The sequence below is a fragment of the Primulina eburnea genome, chromosome 8 (genome assembly GCF_022965805.1).
Source record: "Primulina eburnea isolate SZY01 chromosome 8, ASM2296580v1, whole genome shotgun sequence".
Taxonomy (NCBI): domain Eukaryota; kingdom Viridiplantae; phylum Streptophyta; class Magnoliopsida; order Lamiales; family Gesneriaceae; genus Primulina; species Primulina eburnea.
The window spans coordinates 43,431,793-43,456,911 of record NC_133108.1 but is presented as its reverse complement, the minus strand read 5'-3'; the positions used below and the strand labels follow the sequence as shown (position 1 = coordinate 43,456,911).

Genomic DNA, 25,119 nt, shown 5'->3' with positions numbered 1-25,119 from the left:
TATGAATATAAAAGTATTTAAAAAAAATGACTTATAAAGAGTCACATAAATGTGAATAAATATGTTGAATAATAATTATAAGGTGACATAAAAAAACATTATTTGAGGGGTTCTTCACATATAGATGTTGATGCTAGTCCTCAGAGCACACTAGTCTTCTTGGGAATGTTGCTCTGTCTAAGAAGTTTAGTTTTTAAACAGGTTTTAGCCCTACCAATCTTTCCTGAGAACACTTTTTGAAAGCATTGATTGCGTTATTAAATCATTATTATATAAAGTACTAAGTAAACCCAAAATTTTGTTCAGTAAACTATATAAATAAAGGGTGTTGTGATTAAACATTAATTATTTAAAATTATATAGTTTCAACCCCATATATTATAATCTTCCATTTCAACCCCATATATTATAATCTTGAATCTCAAAAATTAGTAATTAATAGAACAATACGCCGCAAACTAATGAGTAAATGCAAATATTATCAAATGAAACAATAAATTATACATAATGTTTTATCCATATAAATCATGTTATATATATGAATCACTAACATAAAAATTGTCAATGAGCTAAATTTTTAATATTAGATTAATAAACAATAATGATATAACTATTCAATTATATTACATTCTTAATCTTTGTGTGTAAAATAAAAAATAATTCAATATTTTATCCTATATATTTAACATAAAGAAATTTCTCATGGAATAAATTTCAATATTCAAATATAATTAATATATCCCTTACGACATTAAATATTATCATATTCTCATAATATGAAAACTTTTATTTTTACAAAGTTCAAAAATGTTTTATCATTTGATATTATTAATCTCCTATTATTTATTAATCAATAATTTCAAATTATGTGGAATTCTATCTAAATTTAAATCATAGGATTTGATATTTACTTAGTTAAGACGAGTTTTCGATGTAGTTCATGATTCCGGATTTGATTTAAGGCTTCGTACGCACGATTATACAAATTTTGTGGTAGAAAACTTTTCATTTTCATTTTTTCGTTCTCGGTGGATTATTCTTATCTAATTAGATTTGAAAGAGTGATGATTAAGATAAATATAAAAAGATAATATTTGTAAAGATCTGTATGTTATAATATTACCCTATAAATAAGGTGATCATGTGTATTGATTCGTGATTTCTCTTATTCTCTTATAAATATATTCTCTTATGATAGCTATTATATTAAAATTTAAAACTATAAACATGGTTTTGTATATCAATTTTTTATGTTATAGATATCTGATCATTATAAATTTAAAATTATATCATCTATAACATAAAAATATAGATAAAGATAAAAAAAAATATTTTATTAAGATATATTAAATATATATGAAATACACATTTACTAAAATAGGTTTTTATGCTTTTTTATTAAATAAATAAAAATTTTGTAATTTTGAGAAGAATAATATTTTTGAATGATAAAAAAACAAGATTATTCCTAAAACCTCTCAACTTTAAACATATATAATAAGTATATATAATTTTATTTTTATAAAAAAATATGTGATTATATAATATGGAATCAAATAAATATATATATTATAAATTTTTTTGAGGAAATATATTTTGTATATATATATATATATTGTAATTTTTTTGAGGAAATATATTTTATAATAGACAAAGAAGGGTGCCTTAGAAAATCGAAAAAATAAATATAAAAAATAATTACCGAAGACAACGTGGGCGAAGAGGATTACTGGTGTGTTATAAAGTTGGGGGATGCATCATATCTTTTTTTCTCTTGCCCAAACCCTAGAACAATACCAACGATCGTAAAGAAATTTGCCGTTCTCACTCCAGATTATCGAAGGAGTCGATTTCTATAGGATACTGAGGTTTACTCTTTGATTGTCATCCGATTCCAATCGTTGGCGATGGACGATAGCTGCGCGGTGTGTGCGGAGAGCTTGGATTGGGTGGCTTACGGTGCTTGTGGTCACAAGGATGTCTGTTTCCACTTGCGTGGCTCGCCTAAGGTTTATCTGCGACGATCGACGCTGCTGTATTTGCAAGACTGAGTCCAACGTCGTCTATGTAACCAAGGTTTTTGAGATGGCCTTTTTTTGTTTAAGATTGAGTTATTTGGCTTGATTGTGTCGGGTTTTGAGGCATCGTATTCTGCTCAGTGAATTCAAATTGGTTGCAAATTGATTTTGATCGTTTCGCTTCACCCTATTTTTCTCTCTACCTCTGTATTGAACTAAAAGGTTTTGTTCTTTTTTTTTCTGGCGTTGCTCATCTGCTGTTAGGCGTTGGGAGTTTACACGAATACGATCGGTGATTTTTCATTGTTTCCCTCCAAAGTAAAAGAAGGCAGAGTAGAAAACTATTGGTATCACGAAGATACACAGTCATTTTTTGATGATTTGGATCATTACAAGATGATCAAGGCCATGTGCAGACTTTCATGTGGATTGTGTGATAAAACGGAGGACCATCCTGATGATGGATCCAGGAGAAGAGCAGAGTTTAGAAACATTGAGCAGCTAAAGGGTCATTTATTTCATAAACATAGGTTGATGATGTGCAGCCTGTGCTTGGAAGGAAGAAAGGTGAAGTTTGTTTTCCTAGAGATTTTGTACATATATCTAGCTCTTTGTTAGTTCAATGTTTCTTGTCGACAAGCATATCATATGTTAAGTGCTGATATTTATGATGGTTATGAATTTGATTTGTTCACAGTTTCTCACAAAGGTTCGGGTATAAGTACAAAATAACGATTGAGTTTGGATTGGATGAAATAAATATAATATGGGATGTCTGCTGATTGATATTTATGTTAATTAGTTGGACCCTCATACCTGCGAAATATTTTAAAATGAGAAAAATTATGAGTTACATAAGAATGCTATGAATAGGCAAATTAGCCCTTGAATATGTTGGTCAACTTCTTTCTGAGATGTATTTTGCTGCTTTGTGTGCAAATTGTACACAGAAAATGTGAGGACACCTTAGTGAATGATTACATGATAGATCATAAAAAATTAATAAATCGTCTTCCCTTGTACTTGGACTTATTGCAGTAATGATTTCTGATTGCGTTCTCGATGGGAAATTGATAACGTATTATGGTTGCAAGAACTGACAAAGCTTTATTTTGATTCACAGGTTTTCATTTGCGAACAAAAGTTATATACGAGATCTCAACTCACTCAACACACAAACACAGGTGACTCTGAGGTGGATGGAACTGAAAGTGAAAGGGGAGGTTTCATGGGGCATCCTCGGTGTGAATTTTGCGGCACACCATTTTACGGGGATAACGAGCTCTATACACATATGTCTACGGAACATTATATTTGTCATATATGCCAAAGGTAGTCTATGTAGTTTTAGTTGTGGTTATCTGGAGAATTTGTTCTCCAATATTTGAACAGTAAATTTTATGAACGGACATGTGCAGGCAGCATCCAGGACAGTATGAGTACTATAAAAATTATGATGATTTGGAGGTTAGAGCATCAATGTGCTGCTAGTACTAGTATCTGTAGTCCATTTAATTTTTGTTTATTTTTTTTAATTATTGAGAATGTCCAAAAAATTTCCAGATCCACTTTCGTCGTGATCATTTTCTATGTGAGGATGAGGATTGTCTTGGCAAAAAGTTTATTGTCTTCCAATCTGAAGCTGAAATGAAGGTCAGCTTGTTGGGGATATGCTGTGTGTGAAATGGTGCTTTATATGGAATATAACTGCTTCATTCTTACTTTGTTTTGTGTTGTATTTCAGAGGCACAATACTTTGGAGCATGGAGGGAGTATGTCTCGTTCGAAGCGCAGTGCTGCTCTTCAGGCACGTATCTCCTCGAAACCATATAAAAAATAGCTAAAAGTGTGTGTCTTCACTTCAATTTGTCATTTGTTTATTTCTTTCCCATCTGCTGTCTATTTTGGAGAGACTTGATTTTGATTGTAAAGGCAATTTATTCCATTCGGATTCTTATTATATGTTTACAGGAGTACATTTTATGTGCTCTAATGTTTTATTCTCTATAGATACCCACCAGTTTTCGGTATCAACGAAGTAGTGAACAAGGTCATCATCGCGGAAGAGGACGTACATTTCAACGAGATCTTTCTGATAATCAACTTTCTTTGGCCATCCAAGCAAGTCTCGAAACAGTTAATACAGCACCATTTAGTACTCGGACTGCTACTGATCATGGAGAAAGTGCTGAAGTTGAGACGCTTGTTCCAGCTTTGGAGTCTTTAACCACAGTTTCTGAGCCAAATTCAAGATATCTTCAAGCTTTATCTCATAATTCAACTGGTTCAGCACTTGGAGAAGTTTCCTTTCCTCCTCTCACTGTGAATCCTGGAAGTAGTCAACAGAACTCCCATTCTGATGTTCAGCCTAAAAGAACTATGGCAGCACTTCTCCGTCATCAGAGTAACCGTAAAGGAAATGCCTCATCTTCAGCTTCTGCTCCTTCTTGGCCAGGAAGGAGTCATGCTTTTACTCAGCCAGAAATCAACAGTGTTCATGATTGGCCCTCGATTGACCGTGCTTCTGGATCAGCATCTGGTCCTGGACTGAGTAAACCAGTGATAAAAACTGGGCATGCCTCACCTGGACGTTCAGTTTCAGCTCAGTCTCGTCCATCATTGGTTAATGATTCATCGTCGACTGCTTCTTTGATTCCATCGAGGATGTTCGGAAGCACAAGTCGTATCCGTCACTCTTTGTCGGCCTCTAATCTTTCTGAGCGTGGCTCTCTGGATTTGTCATCTGATGATTTTCCTCAAGTTGGTGTAGCACAGACAGGCATACCTTCAAGCAACCAAACTTTGGACAAGGTAAAAGATGTTCAAACAGCAAACAAATCGCTGGTGGAGAAAATTCGTTCAGCTTTGGGGTTTAATGAAGAAAAATTCATTAGCTTTAAAGTGATATCTGGTGAATATCGTCAAGGTTCAATGGATGCTGAGACGTATCTAGCGAATGTTGTGCAGTTTGGTTTGTCTGATCTTGTTCCTGAGTTAGCTAGTCTTCTTCCTAATGTTCAGAAGCAGAAAGCGCTGATGGAAGCCTATCATGTTAATCTGGTAGAGAGTGCTCCAATAGAGAATGGTAGGAACAATGGCATCCGTTTAAAAAATAGCAAGGACTCTAAGAAAGGGAAAGGTAAATCTGTAGATTCTGGAAATAGTGTTGCTAAAAACAGTTTAGCTGATAAGATTATAAGTACTGTAAACGAATTACAGTCAAACTACAGAGCTTCGGACGAAGCGGTGCCTGTGTTATCGAAGGATGGGTATCGATCTGACCGAGGCAAATCAAAGGCTGTGGTGGATGATCCACGGTTAGAATCAGGTGGACCTGGTGAGTCCTTGAAATCGAAAAATGACTCCTCTTCTTTTGTTGAATCTAATCAGAAGTCAGGTACTGGTGATGGAAAAGGTAAGCAAAAGAAGAAAACTTCCAAGTTCCACAGAGTCCGCCTTGGTGATGGCTCTGTTGAAGCACTCTTGGATCTTAAAAGTGGTAATCATGATCCAGATCCTTCTCCATATATAAAGGATTCTGCCACCTCAAGCGGACCAAATATGGATAGTCTGCCTGCTCGTGGTGTGTGGCGGAATGGTGGAGGCCAGAAGCTTTTGATGACCTCCAGAGAACCTAAAAAATGATATTTTGACTTTGCTTCAAGCTGTACTCCCTTCTTATTTTGTGTTACTTGGGTGTTACAGAAGTATATATGTATATACACGCTGAGGGGAAGGGTAGCTTTTGCCGTAGTGTCGATATGGCTAAGGGTTCATTTATTTGTGAAAGTTTTTGGTCGAAGCAAATTGTCAATTAGCTTTTTAATTATTACTATCATGTAGGCATTCCCGCTTGAACTCATATTTTATATTGAACAGATTATTTTTTTATTATATATCACTCACTTATTTTTTAGAAATCTCTTGGAATATTTAATTTTATATTATGTAAATTATCAAAATTTGTCCAAACACCTAATGATATATATATGATGATGTTCTCTCACTATATTATTTTAAACAAAAGTAATTTATGTGAGTGTAATTATGTATATAATTTTGAAATAATTAGTTCATTTTGTCGTGACGGTGCACAAATTATGTTCTCGCGGGTGTTATTTCATTGAATATTACATATATTATGAAAATTAAATCCTAAAAATATATATAATGATGTTAACTGTCTATACTATAATTATAAGGAATATGATGATGTAAAAATCGTAAATAGTGTTAATTACATATTACTTATTTTTATTCAAATTTATAAATAATTTTACTGAACTTTTTAATTGTTTTCAGAGCTTCTTATCAAAATCTTGTAATGACTTCGTAGATTTATTTGATTATAACGTCTTAAAATTCATAATGTTTTGTGCAATTTATTAAATTTGTTTACTTCTATGCATAATTTTCAAATTTATGAACTTAAATTCTAATTCTAATTTAATTATGCAATCTATGTTACATTTATAGAATCTCAGCACCCAATTTTGCCGTTGTAAATCTGATTGCTTGGGTGTTGAATTTTCCTCTCAGTTGTGAAAGTTATACGTTGTTGCCACGACGTTTGGTAATAATTGAGAAAGTTAATTAAATGCATACATCAAAAGGGCAGAAGCTAATTTTATACGGGTGAATTTCACTCCGTGGCTTCCATGTACCCCGCTCAGTGGCCTCGGGATTTTTGGATTTACTGGACAGCAACTGAAAATTTGAAAAAAAAATATGAGCACCCTCGCGAATTTCATTTTCTGAAATAGCGTACGCAAGCTAGTGATGGACTTTAATTGAAAACCCAAGCTTTTTAAATTTCATTAATTGTTAATTGAATTCACGAATGAGAATGATGAATTAATTAAATGAAAAAAACATACCTTAATAACATTCTTTCTTCATAAATTTAACCAAGGGATAAGCCAGAATTAAGTGAGGTGTTGGGAGAAGAAAGTAAGTGTTGATAGAGTCATTAAATTCTCAATTACTTATTTTACTTCATTTAGTTTTGATTCGATAGTTCTTGCTCGATTTCATAGTTTCAATAAAGCTAAGAAAAATATAATTTTGTATTCAACAAATTACTCGCATCTAAGGTGTGGTTGTATTTTGAAAGAAGATTTTCATATCATCCATGCACCTTCAAGAAAATACAAGCATCTAAAAGTTGACATGGCGAGAAAAAGAAAACGAGGGTTTTACAATTTCCTGCCACAACTAAAACATGAAGATATATGACTGGAAAACTAGTGATTCCGTTGATAAAGGAGAAACCCTCAACGATTTCTATTGTCCATGCACCTACAACAATCTTAGCTTGGCTGTTCAGTTCCGTTCTTCAAAATTCTTCATTCTTCGGGATAAATCGGGTATATGAACGGTTTTCCGGCACAATTTATTTTCCGTTATATTCTCCACTTCTCTCTTCAAATTAGCTACAAAACAAAATATTGAAATCAATCACACCTTGTTAATGCTATAACACCTAACTTGTTTCAAAAACATAGCTTCCAAGAGATTTTAAACCATAATCCCACAACACTCTAAAATAGCACGTGAGACGGACATAAAATAGCAGCACAAAATAAAAACTCGATTATAACATGAGAAGAACATTCCACTTACTACCCAAAGAGAATTTTCGCAAACTTGTTTTCATTCCCACGTAACTGGATTTACTCCCGAATGCTAAATTTGGATAGAAGAAAATGAAGAAGGTGATGGTAATGTATCGTTCAGTTCTCCAATGATGCCGTAGACAACCTAAATTTATAGCGAGTCAATAAGCTCTAATTCATGGATTCCTCCAGGTTCAATAAGCTCATTTTAAAGAAGAATGCCGCTAGCGCGAAAACATAATGAAGCTCCCCAAGATTAAGCATGAACATAGTTGAAATGCCTCAACAAGGTATCAAGTCTTACGCTCTCTACAATTATCATCGTAGGGAAACTCATAAGCTCTACAAGCACCCTTGGCATCAAAAGCTTCATAACACTATTAGGTATAGCATACTTGAGAATAACAACAGAGACACCTGAGTGTTAATTTCATATTCTCAAAACAATCATCACGTTAAACCAAACCATCTCATTTATTTAAAAAACAAAGAAAAAAACAGCATTTTGTCCTTTTGATTATTATTAAACCGAAGTACAGGACAGAATACTACATGAATCTAATAGGTCAGGAGAAACATATCACAAATAATATAGCTAGGGATGGACAAGGTCTAAAATACTAAGGGCATTTTACTCCCAATGAACTAAAAAAATTTAGAAGCTGTAAAAGTTTGTCATCTAGAAATGCTCCGGTAGAGATTCTAAAATCCATCTAGTTTTGAAAAAAATAAGTGTTTTTATTTCGCAAGCCAATTTTTCCCAGGTACTTTCTGGACTAATATCAAAACCTAGAAAGGATGGCCTACAAGAGGGTTGATCTTCCAATAATTTTTAATGTGGTCACAAGATTGTCTTCATGATAGGACTAACAAGCCACTGAAATAGTTTTACAACTGTGCTACAAGGCAACAAGAGAACACGAGCAAATTGGAAGACGATATGTGTATGCGTAGCTTAAATAAATAGTTTCGCAAAGCACAAAAATGGGCATCGAGTATATTTAACAAATTTTTTTAGTATAAAACTCAAACTCAAATAGAATTAAGAAAAAACATATTTATAAACATAGAAGTGTACCTAAACATAAAGATTTTCTGACCTGCCAAAACTTCAAGTAACATTATTGACGCCCCTACTTAATTTGCTAAGCACAATACAATCTACTATATTTATCTTGACTTAGCAATGACATTGAGGGTGTTCCTTTAAATAATTTCAATATTTATCTTGACTTAGCAATGACATTGAGGGTGTTCCTTTAAATAATTTCAACTGTTCTTGTTATTGGTTTTTTGTTAAATAAGAAACAAAATTCATGCATAAAGATAGACATATATGTATGGTAGACAGTATATTCCATAAATTTAAGATGATATTTTCCCATACATAACAAAAATGTAGCTCGTGCAGAATTTCCAGAAGGAGAAATAAATGAAAAGATATAAAAAAAAGGGTGCGGTGGCCAGATCAAGCAAGGATGTGCATTAAAGTTGGGAACATGGTAGGTCCAAACCACACAAACAATTTTTTTTTAAAAAAACAATTAAATTGATTCTAGTCAAAATGAATATATGCACAAGTGATGTGGAATTACCGGGATGACAACAACAACTATGTGCGATGAAACATGTATAGCAAGGAGAAGTTCTGTATGTTTTCACTACTTTAGCAAGGAACAAGCAACACAACCAAAATTATTGAAGCGAGACTAACCTACTAATTTGTACTCGTGGACCACAGGAAGGGCGTAAAATGAGTTCACACCACTTCATTCTCTCTGAAGCTTCTTGCAAGTGACTCCATCATGGAGAAGTTGATTAATTGCATCGCGTAACCTGATATAATCATCAACAGTATTGTACACTTGATGAGAAATACGAACATACCCAGTTAGAATACCATTCACATCCGCAGATCCAATCTCCCCATCTCTTGAAGCCTGAAAATATATGGGGACTTCCACCCCAAAATGATCTCTCAAGTGTGTTCTTAACTTCAAGGCATCATCGTCACACAAAATACCCAATCGCGAAGGTAATCCAATCATTGCCATGCTGGGACACATCTCTGGAGGTGTACCAAGATTTGTTCCCCATGCCTTAGCCAACATTTCACCCATTTCCACTACTTTGTCATGATTATGCTTCTGAATTCCCATGAGGCCACCTTGAAATCTATTAATGAAATCTAAAGCTTCAGGAATTACAAGTTGAGAGCTGTAGTCTCGTGTCCCAATCCATGCGCTCTCGATAGCCAATCCATTCCCATATTCATGTGAAACCACAGGATGATGTAAATCGGGCGATATGGGTGACTGTCGGCAGTATAAAAATGCAACAGAAGGAGGGCAGAAAAACCATTTATGCAAATTGCTTACATAAAAATCGGCTCCGATCTCCTTGACATCAACATGAACACTGCCAATAGCATGAGCAGCGTCCACAAACACGCGTTCGACACCTTCCTCCCTACAAATCTTAACCAATTCACGAGCGGGAATAACAACACTGGGCATTGAAGTTATGTGATCTATTATCGCTAGCCTAACTGTCTTGCCGTTTGCCTTACCTCTAGCCAAGCCTTTCCGAAACTCGGCAATAATTTCTTCATTGGAATTGACAGGGAAAGGCAAGTGAACCACGATGACAGAACCCCCAGCCCTAGTGACATAAGCCTCGATTGACTTCTTTACAGCCTGGAAAGCGCAGTGGAGCATGACAACAGCATCTCCCTTCTGGAATCTCCCTTCCGCAAAAGCCCATCCAACATGCTGGAGAACGATGGCAGCAGCAGTAGTGGCATTGTCGACGATGGATATTTCATTGACGTGGTCAGCATTTACAAGCTCCTTGACGATGGAGCGAGAGCGCATGATTTGGCGCTGAAGATGGTTGAAGAAGAAATCGTCCGGCTGGCGGAGAAATCGAAGCTGCCAGAGCTTCTGAGCGGCGATGATGGAGGCGGGGCAGCTGCCGAAACTGCCGTTGTTTATCCTAGCGATTCCTGGCTGGTGATGGGCGAACTCCTCCCGAATTTCTGCTTCAGATATCAAAGATAGTTTTGGCTTCTTCGAGACGTGGTTGCCATCTCCATTGGCTTCGGGTAGTTCCATCTTAATTGTAGTTAGGGTTTGTAGCCGGCGAGATTACCGATTACCATCAATTTGGGAAAGAAGCCCCACACCGCCTGTTTCTAGTTCTGTATTACAATCAACAGAGAAAAAGCGTTGACAATTCATAAAGAGCGATTTCTTTTTTACTTAAGATAACCAGACGCGACTTTAGACGCACGTTTTATATAGTGATGCTACGTGTACATCGATATTTGTACATCAATTTATATAATACAAAAAATTCAATAAAAAAACTCAATTTATAAAAATATCACTATATATTAATACAAAATCGTGCGATATAATAGTAAAATATCGTGATATTATTGGTTATAAATATCGTTGTATATATATATATATGGCAAAATATCGTGATTTCATTTTTCTCAACGTTTGCATATTTTGGATTGCATTTTGAACCGATGGATTTGGATTTAATGAAAATATTTGATAATTGGATTTCGCCTTGTGGATTTTTATAGTGTAATAATGTCAAGATCCAACTTAAAATGGTAAAGAAAGAATTGAAAATCCCAAAGAAATTGTAAATATCCAAACAAGTGCAGCTCATTTAAATAATAAATTTACGGAAATTTATCGATTAATTAAATCTATTTTAGACAACAACGGGATATTAAACAATAATCGAACAGTTTAAACATTGTAAAATACCAAATAAATTGTCATATTATTTGATAAAATTCCAAATAAATTGTTGATTAAAACGAGGCCTGAAAATTGAAAAGTATTTGCATTGATTATTACAAAATACCTATATTTTGGAAATACAATATGGGCAATATTTTTCTATTAAAAAAATCGAATCAAACCTTTTTTTAAAGCATATAATTAAGCCTTTTGTAATGTAACATTTCTAATAAAAAAAACAATATGATTTTTTTTATTTCTTTTTAGAAAAGAATTCTATTCATAATATTGTATTAAATTCTGAAGAGGAATAATTTTGTTAATATAAAACAAACATATTATGACATCAGATTTTAAAATGGAATACCGTTTGGGGCAATATTTGATCAAATCAGACAAATTAATATGTTTTTTTTTTTATAAAATAATATGCTGTTTTGATCTATCGAGACAAAAAATAAAATAATATATAAAAAGAATTATAGAATATAATGCACTTGCAAATTTCTGGTTTTGAAATTCAAACGAACATTCGACCGTTGGGCTGAATCTAAATAAGGAGAATCAAGATTGCAGCAGCAGTAGACATCCTCCATGTCGCTCGTCTCCTCCGATGCACCCAGACGCCATGGCTGGCAACGCCCACTCCACCCTTTACAGGTTCAAGTATCCAACAGAAATCTTTTTGAAACTATCGCTTCTACTTCTGCTTTCAGCATTTACAAATGACTCACATCTCGGAATTTTTCGTTTCGATTGTGTTTGTGTGGACCGATTTGTTTCGATTTTTTGAAATACATGCAACATCTGTGGTTTTTCTTGAGCTGGGTTTTGATTCTTGAAATATATTGCAGCTCGTGGGAACAGCGGTTTTCTGTTTCCTAGTCGCGGCTTTTTACTGCTTTTTGGGACTTTTCTTAGGCAGCAGAATAGCGGAGATCACCATTACAACTATTTTCTCCGTAGCGGTAAATCAAATATCTTTTCCGCTTTTCTGAGGATTTAAAGGGATGTGTTTGATATATATAGTATGGTAATATCTTCTTTTCATTCATATAATATATCTGCAGGTAGTTTCTGTTGCTCTTCTGTTTTTGAGGTGTGCGAGCATTGATCCTAGCGACAAGAGTAGATTTCGATTCAGAAAAAAGAAAAGAAAAGGTGATTTTACCCGGTTCCAAGAGCTGAATTATGTGTATGTCTTCAGCAAGATTTTCGTGAGATTCTTCAGAAGAATGGAGCGCAAGATCCTGAAGACTTGCATTAGAAGGAAGTATGTGGATCCTTGCAAAGCTAGCATCCAAATTCAATTGGAACCTCTAATCCCATTTCCCCTCGTTCTCAAGGACGATTCTTTTCCACCAAATCCCAAAGACGAAGATATCTCGTTTTGCTCCCTCTGCGATTTCGAGGTGATATTAGTTGTGAGTTGGTTTTTTGGGCCAAGGTTGCCGAAAATACTTCAAATTAATCCTGACAGTCATTATTCCCCCTATCAGGTTAACAAGTACAGCAAACATTGCAGGACTTGCAACCGGTGTGTCGAAGGATTCGATCACCACTGCAGGGTATCAGACAAATTATCTTACTCTCTTTATCCCATCAATAGATACATTAGTAATTTTCTCATTTGGGTTGTTTCAGTGGCTGAACAATTGTGTTGGGAAAAAGAATTACTCGGCCTTCATTCTTTTGATGACTTTTGTCTTGATAATGGTTAGTTAACTTCCTGATCAAGCGCTAAACATTTTATTCAATTCATTAACATTCTCGAGATGATGTGCTAGCTATGTTGCTGCAGCTTACCGTGGAAGGGGGAACTGCGATTGTGGTATTTGTCAGGTGCTTTTCTGATAGCAAAGGGATGGAACAAGAGTTGAAGAGAAGACACTATGAGAACTTCCCTAGAGGAGTTCTTGCAGCGGCATCAGTAATTTTCTCATAGATTCCCTTTTAGACACCACACCCCTCCTCAAGTACTTTTAACTCAGTTATTGAATTACAGATTTTATTGGTTTTGGTGACGGCCTATAGCACGGTTGCATTGGGGCAACTTTTTTTCTTCCATCTAGTTCTAATCCGAAAGGTACAGCAAAAGCAATATATGCATCCTTATATAACTAAAAAAGAGATCTTGTAACAGACTTTGGTCGTATTAATTTATTAATACTGTTCCATGGGGAAACAGTTTGATCAAGTAATGGGATAGATAATTCAAGATTAATGCCACCATTCTTGACAGGGAATATCGACTTATGATTACATTCTCGCCATGAAAGAAGAGAACCAACTTGTAGAACTTGAGTCACTTGAAGATTCGGATTCAGCTTCCGATTCAGACTTTTCATCTGATGAGAGTATTGAATACGATTCACCCGAAAAGCCTTCATTTCTATCACGAATGATACACAAAGGTGGAAGGATAAATCAGGTACATGTAGTAGGTTGTATTCATCTTTTCCTATTACATAGTGATTTACTGAGATGAAGTACATAATTTTGGCTTAATTTCCAGAACCCACAAAAATTGTCCATAAAGGTTGATGATGAACCAGAATCATTGTCCATCTTGAACAAAAAGAAAGGTTTCCGAGCAAGCATTGACCCCTGGAAACTAATAAAACTGAGTCGAGATAAAGCTATACTTGCAGCTGACAAGGCAAGGGAAAGACAACTGAAGCACAAGCCCTTAACTCTAAAAAGTGATTCACTTAAGCCCTTGCCTCTAGAAATAAAAAGTGGACCACTTGTGAAAGCAGATAACAAAGATGCAGGAGTGTTAAGCCTGATGCCTCTGCCTCTCGTTTCAAAAGGAAGGTTTTTAAACTCACCCAGACAGTTTTCAAGTCCAAGAAAACGACTTTCATGTTCCCCAACACAGCAACCCGGTTCTGGTGGTGCTGGTGGACCATCACCAAAGCACAACTATAGAAGCGGTTTTGATCTGAAGTTGACTCAAGTCTCCAGAGAAATGGAAAGCTATATATCCAGGCAGGTCTTGTGCTCAGTTTTAAGGAGTGATGGTCCCGAGGCTTCTCCTAGATGACAGGAGAAACAAACATTACAAATATAGCTCTCCTCTCAGCCTTGGAGAAAATCTATATTTTTTTATTTATACTTGCTTCTAGTTCTATTTTATATGGAAGATATTGATTAAATATCTCACACAGATGTTTCTCTTTTACTCGGTACATTTAAATCATGTAATTGGTATCATCAGGCGTGTAGAAAAACGCCCTTTGGCGCTTCACACAAGGCAAAAAGGGCATTACTAGGTACATTGATTGTACATGCTTGCTTACTTGCTACGAGTTTTAGTGCACACTCAGAAATTTCATAGATTTCTTTTTCGGCAAAGAAATTTAATATATATTTAAACAAACATCTGTGCGTCTGACAATTTCTCGTGTGAATTAATAGAACCAAGCCTACATCAGTTTTAGCATTTCTGTTCAAATGACATTCAACCTCCTATTTTCCAGACAAAAAGATGAACAAAACATTCTTATACAGTTTTAAAGCAATGTAGAACTCGAATTATTCTTTAGCATTATGAAATATGAGAAGGTATAAAGTAGGCATTCAGGTTCATGTTGATGCCAGAGTAAAAGAAGTCTTTCCCACAAGCGGCCTTGAACTCACTCGCCTTCTCAGATGAGTCCCCAAATGACATGACTAATCTGCCGCCTCAACAAGAACTAAAGCAGAAGATACAGTGTTTCCTTTCATTGATATTTTAGATCCCATTGTATCTCAACCGCATTGATACAATTCCTGACACAATCCACAATTGACCACCTTACTACCAAATGGTACGGCTTACCCTCCAGAAGAATGGCATTTACAATTCAGGATTCGTTAATCCACAAGACAAGGTATTCATTTGATTGCCTGCCCATTGACCCAAATATTAGGAAGAGGGCATGGAAGTGACGACTGGATTCGTATCATCATGATTCTTAGCATCAGATTTAACACCTTCAGAACGTTGTTCATTTTTCTGCTTCACCAAAACTGGCTGGAACTGAGGGATGTGCAAAAGAACATAATGACATTGTTTCAGCAAGTGTGGAAATCGAGATTGAAATGCAAGTCGATGGAAAAACTGAATCAAAATCTCCAGTAAAAAAAAATAAAGTAGTGTTGAATTCTATACCTGGTAAATAGCATATATAACATTTCTTCTTATACGCGCCATCATCTCTATGAAAAGATTGTAGCCCTCAAGTTTGTACTCGATAAGTGGATCTCTCTGCGCATATCCCCGCAAACCTACAGCCTGCTGTACAAATTTGAGTGCTTGCAAGTGTTCCTTCCATAAGCGATCTATGTTGGACAATATAAGGAACTTTTCTGCTTCTTTCATCAAACCAGGAGCTTCTTTCTCCACTATTTCCTGGTATAAGTAGAAAGAAATAATAATCCATAACCGATAATTCGATATCATGTGTTTACATTTGGCCAGTATAGCTATTCAACCTGGTGTGCATAAATGAATATAGAAACACTTCACACAAAGTGATACTGCAAATTACTTACCCGTTTCTGCATATATGCTTCACGTCCACGAAGGTGAAGGTATTCTTTTAATTCATCATAATTGGAGCAATTAGCTCCGAATAATTCAGGGGTCAAATCATTCAAAAGATAGCAATATCTACAAATGAAATATAAACAAGTCAAAAAATAACAACAGTTCTGTTAATTATTCCTGAACAAATTACTAAAGCCCAAGGAAGATCGAAGAAGTTAATACCCTTAGTGATCATACCTTGTGAATTTAATCATACAATAGAATATCAGCACAACAAAGCCATACATGTTTCGCATAATATGAAACCAGGTTACGACAGGCAGTAACTGATCATAAGAATGAATAAATAATTATTCTTGTCAGAGCAAGTAGGTGAGACTAAAATTTCAAAGTGATGCATATTGCATACAAATTAGAAATACTCTAACATAACGGTAGTATGAAGCTTACTGTTGAAGTTTTGCAGCAAGCTTCTCAAAATTCCAGCTCTCTCTTGGAGCATCAGAATCAATATTTGCCTATGAAGTTGTTAAAATAAAAAAGTTACTGCCGCTGGTTGAATTGTATAAAAGGTAAAAGTCAGATCAAAGTTAAACAGTTAATCACACCTCCAGTATATCGTCCATTGTTAACTCAGCATATTCGACAAGGAGAAATTGGAGATCGTCGGACTCCAATGCTCTTCTTCTCTCAGTGTATACCCTATCTCTTTGACTGTTCAAAACCTCATCATATTCAAACAATTGCTTTCTAATGTCAAAAAAGTAATTTTCCACTTTTCTCTGAGCTTCATCCAGTGCTTTTGTCAGCATCTTGGATTCAATTGGTAAATCTTCAACTCTAAAAGCTCTCATCAAGCCCTACATACCAGAATAGTGTCAGACTCTTCACAGCAACTTCCTGGTCAACAGTGATAAGCTTGAAGAAAAAAAGAACCTGAATTCTATCTCCACCAAATATGCGAAAGATGTTATCTTCAAGACTAAGAAAAAACCGGGAACTTCCAGGGTCTCCTTGTCGGCCACTACGGCCACGCAGCTGCACAACAAATAACATGATAAAGTAGAAAATATAGAAGCCAAATTAAACAACTAAGTTAAAATTAGCACAAAAGTTTGTGGTAATTCGTCACCATGACTGAACTCATCAAAATGAAAGAACCAAACCTGATTGTCAATTCGGCGTGACTCATGACGCTCCGTACCCACAACATGAAGCCCACCCGCTGACACAACCTGATCATCAAAATGGGAAAATTCCATTACAACATGGTTGGAGGAAAGATAAAGTTTTCCCAGGATTGTAAATGTTATTTTTGTTTATGATTCAGGGTTACAAGCTGAGACTTCAGCATTTCCTTACGTTATGCGTACAGCACTGTGCTAAGCAGCTGGTAATTTGGAAAAAAAAGGTTTTTAATAAATGAAGTCATATCATTAATCATGTTATGCATTTTTTTAATTTTAATGGACTGAATCTTGTACTCCATTTCTTCTAAGGTTTCTCATGCTAATGTGATGTCCATCATTTATGCATATTAATTGCAAATTCAGTTAGGTGCATTCGTTTAGGTGCATCAGAAGACCCCGTCTTAGTTGTTGGGCTCAGATGGTGTCTCTTGTGCTGCTTGAGCACAAACACAGCAGCACAAAAAACACAGACAAAGACGCAACAACACTGATATTTAAAACATTGAGAACATAGCATGACAAATATAACAATATAATACATTTAAGCACACAAATTTAAAATTGAGAGCATAGTCAAATAAATCAAACACATAAAAAAATATTAGATGCATAGCTATTTCGATAATTAAAATTTAAATCATCATTCAAGACATACAGACAAAAAGAAATTATTTTGAAAAGTAGATTTTTGTAACTTTTTACCTAAATTTTCAGAAAATAATAAAATCCTGTCATATCCAAACGCCTCTGCTACTTCGCATAGACATGTGGCTGCCATAATGGGTTTTCCCCCTTTTAATTTTTGGACATATCACATGGTGTATGTACCTGATAGGTATCCGAGCCGTGTCCTACACCACACGAGCCCTTTCTTTATCTCTTCTTTCCTACATTCTTGTGAATTAACAAATTGGCTTAATAATTTTCATATATCCAAGAGGTGTTTATATGAAGCATATAGAACCTATTCTAGGAAAGCCAACTATAAGGTCAATAGAGCTAATATCCCAATTATAATGCAGGTAAAATATATATTATGCAAATTCTACACGTCAACTCTTTGCATAATTATGTTTCTCTGCCTTCAAAGTTCAAATATAAAACCAAGATCATCCAAAATTAATTCTCATTTCTCACACATTACCTTGATAGCTTTTTTTTATAAACTTGACAATTATTCTGCATATAACTAAAAATTGTTGCAAGTGACAGATATGGCCTTGCATCTGCTGATTTAATATTTTGATGAAAGAACAAGTTCTAACTGATAGCTGGCCAGTTGTATTCAACGGATCATATGCTACCAGACCAAAATTGGAAAGAGAGTAGGGTAGGACTCAAAAAAGATACACAAGACAATAACAAAATCATTCCATTGAGAATAACAGCTGTTACTTAACATAAGAAATGAATCTGCTGAGAACCAATTACCTTCTCCCTCTCTTCTTCGGTGTAAACCTTATACTCCCGGACAATGTCAAGAAAAGTAATGCGGAGCTTTGAAATGACTTCGTCCTGAACAGGACCCTAGACATTCAAGCGTTAAAATGATTAGTTTGGACGTATTTTATTCATAATATGCTTATGTCCATTCTAACCACCAGATTGAATAATTTTCAGGCAAGAGGAACTTTAAACAAAAAATAATCACCTTTTCACAAGAATACGACAACCGCTCTTCAGCTTCAAGCTCAGTCAATGACCTCTGACCCCATGTTGTGACTGCAAACTGTACAGCCTCCTCGGCCAGTTTAGAGCTCTCTTTGGATAGCGTGCATGGAAATAGACTTTCATTTACCTGGGACATCAAGATTTTGATCATGCACAAGAGAACATGCTAGTAAAAAGAAATAAGCAAACACCAACCTTCCATGTCTTCTTCGGAGAAGGTTTCTTAACTGAAACATAACCTCCTTCAGCAGGCTTTACAACTCTGTTCAGTTATCAAAATGTACACACACAATAAATAAGTCAACATTTTGCACGTGCTTAAAATCTTCTTCTCCTGACATCAAGATAATATCCCTGAATGTGGACGCATCAAAGATTTCGTTTCGGACATGACACAATGTTCCAAAATTCGGAAATATTTATTTCAACCAATCCAAAAATTATTTATAAAATGCCTTATATGGCATGATTTGAGGATTCTGATGCCTAATTTGTGAATCCCCAAACATGTATGTATACTTGCAATTCGAAATGTACAATGACATAATATAAAACCTAAAATAAAGATTATAGCCATAAAACTCCCAAAATGCAACACTGATGCAAATCACCTAAGACTAATTTTTCGAACCTGAGTACTGCGTAAGGTTGAGACTGCGAAGATACCTTGGCATCAGCATCTCACGTAACTTCAACCTTGCCATAAATTCAGCATTACCGCCAAGGATTATGTCAGTACCACGACCAGCCATGTTTGTTGCGATTGTAACTGCCCCTAGTCTGCCACTCTGAGCCACAATTTCAGCTTCTCTTTCCACATTTTCTGGTTTTGCATTCAGAACCTTTAAAGACATACTCCAACTTAAGAAAGTTTCACCGAGAAAAAAACAATAAAAGAAAACTAAGAGGTCAAGATTAGAAGAACATGCCGTATTAAATAGTCACCTCATGGGGGATTCCAGATTCACGAAGTTGAGCAGATAAGGCATCACTTTGCTCAACACTAGTTGTTCCCACGAGCACTGGCCGGCCTGCTTTGTTCATCCGAGATATCTCTACTATGACTGCTTGCCATTTCCCTGTAGTTGCCCTAAACACTACATCTGACTCATCCTTTGAGGTATGAAGGCATGGGGAAGAGAAAAGTTAACAGGGAGTTCTAAGACATAAAACCAACATAAAAATATAATAATAATAATAATAATAATAATAACCGGTGAACCTTTAGTAAAGTCTAACTATCATAAATTCCATTTTATAATCCAGAAATTCTTGCAGTAGAGATATGCTCCAACATTTTCACTTGCTTGTCGATCAATAGATATTCAATGGATTAAATAAATAAAATAAGAAGCATCATTATTCCAAGGGGATGGCAAGACTTAAGAAAAGGACCTTTCTTATCATGGGTTTGTTTGTTGGAACAATGGTCACTTTGAGTTTGTATATGCTCTCAAACTCTGCGCTTTCGGTGGCAGCCGTGCCAGTCATGCCACAAAGTTTTGGAAACTAAATCAATCATTTAAGCCAAACATCAAAATCTTCCAGTGTTGAAAGAGTAAACCCACAATTGACTGATAGATAATAGTGTACGTTAGTTTTCAAGAGGATTCACTAACCTGTAGAAAAAAGTTTTGGTAGCTGATAGAAGCCAAGGTCACTGTTTCATTTTGTATAGGCAGTCCTTCTTTTGCTTCAACTGCTTGATGAAGTCCATCACTCCAGCGTCTCCCCTATGAGCAATTTAAAACTAATTCATGATGTCTTTCTTTTTTTTTCTTTGGTATCTTAATGTTTTTATTACAATATAGATACATTTGAAAATTTAAATGCCATCAAGCATTTATTCAATATCTAAACTTGGAAACCAAATATATATATAATATATATTGCCAGATAATAACCTAATCAAAGAATAGTATATTACATGATTTCAAAAGAATGTTTAAGGTTTTTCAAAAAAAAAAAAAAAACAAAATCTAATTCATGATGATGATAAATGAAAATACAATCATGTTTCTTCTTTCATTTGTCCTCCAAGCACCCGATAATAAAATAATATAAGTTTACCTGCATTACTCGGCCAGTAAACTCATCCACTATAAGAACTTCCTTCCCTCTGATTATATAGTTCACATCTCTAAGAAAAAGTTCCTTGGCTTTGATTGCATTTAATATGTATGATGCCCACTGCTCTCTTGGATCATATAAATCTTTTACTTCCAGAATTTCTTCTGCATCTGCATAACCTTGTTCTGTAAGTAAAACGTTTTTTTGTTTCTCATCAACCTGCAACAAGTCACGATAGTGAAAAGGAAAAAAGGTGTTATCTTGCCCATCAGAATAAACAGCGCACTGTCCACAGAGTGTCAACTTTATCCCAAACTAATATTACATGCAGAAAACTCTCCAACAAATAAAACACCGAGCATACATTCAAATTTATAAAAAATTATGTGCTAATCCTAATGAATTGATTATCCAATAAGGTAAACGTTCATCATATTTTGGGAAGGGAGTTGCGCACTCAATGCAATAAAATAAAGTTTATTTAATCAATATTTTAAGTACGGATATCCTAACTACAAGCAGAAAGAACCTTAGACCTTACAGTGTAATGAATATCTCGCTCAAATACGGTGGCTATTTTAGCAGATTTATAGTAACGGTCGCTGGGTTTTTCAGCAGATCCAGATATGATGAGAGGAGTCCTTGCTTCGTCAATGAGGATAGAATCAACCTCGTCAATGACACAGTAATTGAAACCTCTCAAGACAAGTTCATCAACACTCTGTATGATCAAAAGGGGGTCATTTCAGAATAAACGTATAACATGATTCACGTATACAAGATATAAAAGCACAGGAAATGATATTGAAATTTAAAAAGAAAAAATATCACATTCCGTGGCAAGATTATCTCTCAAGTAATCAAATCCCAGCTCACTATTTGTAACATATGTGATGTCACATAAGTAGTTCTCCCTCCTCTCTTCGCTGCTCATATTTTCTGCCAAAAATTAAATGATTGTCAGAAAATAGAAGTTTCATTCTTAAGAACCATAATGCAGATCAACACAAATAAATCAGAGATCCACTAAACACTCTCAGAAAATTTTGAAATTCAAATATATCAGCACGAACTTTAATAAGATGTAAAAACAAGAGAGAAGAAATAATGCTATGTTATTGTTCCAAGTATGCCAGCCCCTTGCCACATCTGACCTATATATGCCCACACAAGACAAGAAAAAGAAGGGGAGATGGAGAATGTCCAGTTAATGAATGTTAAAAGAATATGTGTAGTCAAGGAATAGAAAGAGAATGTCAAGTTCATGAATGTTAAAAGGATACGAGAAGTTTCTAGTCTCCCACAACAGGACCAAACAAAACTTTACACTTTTAAGTTCAAAAGAAAAACAGATTAACGGTCCTTTGAGCAGAATGTTCATTGGTGTCTTAGAAATAATGACACTGGCTTGAATTTGAATGAAAGAGACTTCCCAACAACTAGTGATGATAGCAAGTCGCGAGTAAAACGTACGTTGGATTAGGCCAACCTTCAATCCAAGAAAACGTGAAACTTGACCAACCCATTCACAATCTCGTCGAGCTAAATAGTCATTAACGGTAACAACATGCACGCCTTTCCCAGCCAGTGCATTTAAAAAAGCAGGCAATACAGCAACAAGTGTCTTTCCTTCTCCTGTTTTCATTTCAGCTATTTCGCCTTTGTGAAGAACCATTCCACCTATGCAACATAAGAATGAACAGAAGATTCCATAGGTAAAGCTAATTGAAATATTGTAACAGAAAAGTGAAAATAATCCAAATTCCCAGGACTCCTTATCCCTCCTTCCAACTTTCAAAGCAAGACGCTAATGTGTGAGGGATAAAGCTGCAATTACAAATTTTGATTTCTTCCATCAACAAGAAAAAGAGTTCATACAGGAATAAGACTCGAATTAAAGAACTAACCGATCAGCTGCACGTCAAAGGGACGAAGGCCTAAAACCCTTTTAGAAGCCTCTCTCACTACTGAAAATGCTTCCTGCGAGAATACACACTATTTAATCCCAGAAGAAAAACTAGTTTGACCAATAAATAACGAGTGATAGTAACACGAGAATTCTCTTTTTTTCAAAATAACTAGCTGTACTCAAGAAGATGGGGAAACAGTAAAAAGAACAACAAACCGAATGATCTCAGAGCGACGCATCAGATTTATGGGGGAGTAAGGGGTGAGGTGCGTGGTTGTTCCATCAAGACTAGCTTTTTTTGGACAAAACAAGCAAGCTAAGGATGATCAATTGTCGTACGTACAGGTAAGAGGGAGTCCAAAGGATCACCGCGGCAAGCGCGTTGTTGCAAGACAGAGGTCCTCTCCCTCAATTGAGAATCAGAAAGAGACGAAATCTGGGCCTCCATCTCATTGATAAGTGCCACAGAGCTCGCGTACAGCTTCCGGGTGGCCTCGCCGGTGTCTGTGCCTGTCCCGAAAATCCCACTCAACAGTCCACCCAATGCCGCCGTCGTGACGGGGCCCGGCCTGGGACACGGACTTCTTCTTTCTGTTACTTCAGCTCTTCTTCCTCCACCTCCCGTTAATCTGATTGGGTAGTTTCCAAGCCAACTGCTCCTCTTGCAGATGGTGAAGTTGGAAGAAAGACCAGTGAAGGTGGCCAAGGAGCGGTGACCGGCTGCCGCCACCGGCGTGTCAACTGGCCGTGCCATTGCCATCTCTTCCACTTGGTTCCAACCCAGTCCCAGAATTGGTGGGTGGATACTATGAGTAAATGTGTGTGAGGCTGAGAGTCGAGGAATCGTTGGAGTAGCAAGGGCCGCGGGTGATAAGACACGCTACCTTATTATGTGGAAAAGCTTTATTTTTTCAAGCGTTAACAATAATAATAAGAATAATAATAATATTGGCCACTAGAAGTAGACTGGTTAACCAGAGTTCGAACATGTAAAGCATACTTTTTTAAATTATTTTAAAATATTGTATTCTAATCCATCCATATTACGATAAAAATTTATGTGAGATGGTCTTATGGGTCATATTTGTAAGACGGATCTCTTATTTGTGTTATAAAAAAAAGTATTATTTTTTATACTAAGAGTATTACTTTTTATTGTGAATATGAGCAGGGACGGATCCAGGAATAGAAGTTGGGGGGGCTTGAACTCAATATGATAAGTTATATATTATTAAAAAAAAATTACATTATATCGTTCAACGAAGTTGTGCTCTACGAGATTTTAAAACATAAAATTCATCAATAATATAATTTACATCAATATGTTTAGGTAAATCTCGTTCAATATAGAGTGTCAAACAATCGGCAAGAAAGTCATCCTCCATTTTATTGCGAAGTGTCGTCTTCACATGCTTCATTGTTGAAAAAGCCTGCTCAGTAGTGGCAGTAAACACAGGTAATGTCAAAACAAGATTAATGTTCCATTTTGAAATAGTTCAAGTTATAATCCTAAACAATAATAAAATAATTATTAAACAAATAAACAAGTAATAGTCAATCAACAACTCAACAACAAACAATCAAGAAACCACAAATCACGCACAGAGAAGCTATAAAAAACAAAATAAAAAATGTATAGCCGATTCTTACCTGGATTGTTGCCTTGCCGATGAGCAATTCGATTTCTTTGGGAGTCAGCAATTCTATTTTGTCGCTAAAGAGCTTGGGACTAGGGAGAGAAATTTTGTAGAATTGAGGTGGGCCGGATCAGAGGATATGGGATGAATTTGGTCTCATCCTTGTAAATGGACGGGACTTGATTGGACTAACACATTGATGTACGATGGTTTTTGAAACAACCGTCGCTATTAGCCACGGTTTTTCAAAAAACAGTCGCTAATAGCGACTGTTTGAACTAAAACCATCGCCGATCATCGGCGACGGTTTTACTAAAACCGTCGCAAATATTAGCGACGGTTTTTGAAAAACCGTCGCTAAAAAAAAGTAGGCTACATCCCAGTACAGCCCATGCATAAATCCGTCTCTGAATATGAGTATGATTGACCCGTCTTACATGAGACTCCCATATCATATTACAAACGAATTTCACGTAAGCATTTCCATATTATATATTTTTCTCTCATTGCTTGTAATATATATAGTAACTTCGTTTCGAAAATTAAGATAATTATATATTATTAAAATTTGAGATGTATGATAACAAATATGTTTCTAAAAACATAATCGTACTGCTCCGAAGTCTTCATAAATGTAATTAATGTATTAACTAACTATTGAAAACGTGTTTTTAAGATAGTAATTAAAGTAATCATAGCCTAGCCAGGTGTAGC

The 25,119-nt window shown here is 35.5% G+C and overlaps 5 protein-coding genes across 7 annotated transcripts in view; 2 read left to right on the top strand and 3 right to left on the bottom strand.

Moving 5' to 3' along the window:
• Positions 1-25,119, bottom strand: part of LOC140840075 (long chain acyl-CoA synthetase 1-like) — a 69,517-nt gene that overhangs the window by 36,082 nt on the left and 8,316 nt on the right. The gene's annotated exons all lie outside the window — the stretch shown is intronic.
• On the top strand, positions 1,738-5,879 carry LOC140840071 (uncharacterized). The gene is given in 8 exon segments (XM_073207174.1): positions 1,738-1,985; positions 1,987-2,076; positions 2,283-2,585; positions 3,142-3,350; positions 3,437-3,485; positions 3,582-3,671; positions 3,763-3,825; positions 4,029-5,879. Coding segments are annotated over 8 exon segments (2,517 nt in total). The 5' UTR covers positions 1,738-1,907; the 3' UTR covers positions 5,664-5,879.
• On the bottom strand, positions 7,103-10,856 carry LOC140840070 (L-cysteine desulfhydrase-like). 2 transcript variants are annotated; one of them, XM_073207173.1, is made up of 3 exons: positions 9,348-10,856; positions 7,641-7,778; positions 7,103-7,450 (listed from the first exon to the last, which is right to left on the bottom strand). In XM_073207173.1, the coding sequence occupies exon 1, from the start codon at positions 10,744-10,746 to the stop codon at positions 9,403-9,405; it is 1,344 nt and encodes a 447-aa protein (XP_073063274.1). In that variant the 5' UTR covers positions 10,747-10,856; the 3' UTR covers positions 7,103-7,450; positions 7,641-7,778; positions 9,348-9,402. The 2 variants fall into 2 exon arrangements, with proteins under 2 accessions (XP_073063274.1, XP_073063273.1); XM_073207172.1 differs by lacking the exon at positions 7,641-7,778 and having other exon boundaries at positions 9,348-10,855.
• LOC140840069 (protein S-acyltransferase 18) lies at positions 11,914-14,733 on the top strand. The gene is made up of 9 exons (XM_073207171.1): positions 11,914-12,054; positions 12,249-12,362; positions 12,465-12,806; positions 12,894-12,962; positions 13,039-13,110; positions 13,196-13,324; positions 13,400-13,480; positions 13,637-13,825; positions 13,910-14,733. Exons 1-9 carry the CDS (start codon positions 11,989-11,991, stop codon positions 14,438-14,440), a joined length of 1,593 nt encoding a protein of 530 aa, XP_073063272.1. The 5' UTR covers positions 11,914-11,988; the 3' UTR covers positions 14,441-14,733.
• On the bottom strand, positions 14,736-23,657 carry LOC140840068 (protein translocase subunit SecA, chloroplastic). Of its 2 annotated transcripts, none has more exons than XM_073207169.1 (20): positions 23,112-23,657; positions 22,767-22,839; positions 22,333-22,539; positions 21,696-21,798; positions 21,401-21,581; positions 20,860-21,078; positions 20,409-20,522; positions 20,185-20,298; positions 19,735-19,902; positions 19,456-19,631; positions 18,985-19,051; positions 18,770-18,916; positions 18,550-18,645; positions 17,095-17,163; positions 16,865-16,966; positions 16,537-16,788; positions 16,379-16,446; positions 15,934-16,051; positions 15,551-15,790; positions 14,736-15,418 (listed from the first exon to the last, which is right to left on the bottom strand). In XM_073207169.1, the coding sequence occupies exons 1-20, from the start codon at positions 23,526-23,528 to the stop codon at positions 15,305-15,307; spliced, it is 3,045 nt and encodes a 1,014-aa protein (XP_073063270.1). In that variant the 5' UTR covers positions 23,529-23,657; the 3' UTR covers positions 14,736-15,304. The 2 variants fall into 2 exon arrangements, with proteins under 2 accessions (XP_073063270.1, XP_073063271.1); XM_073207170.1 differs by having other exon boundaries at positions 22,333-22,686; positions 23,112-23,276.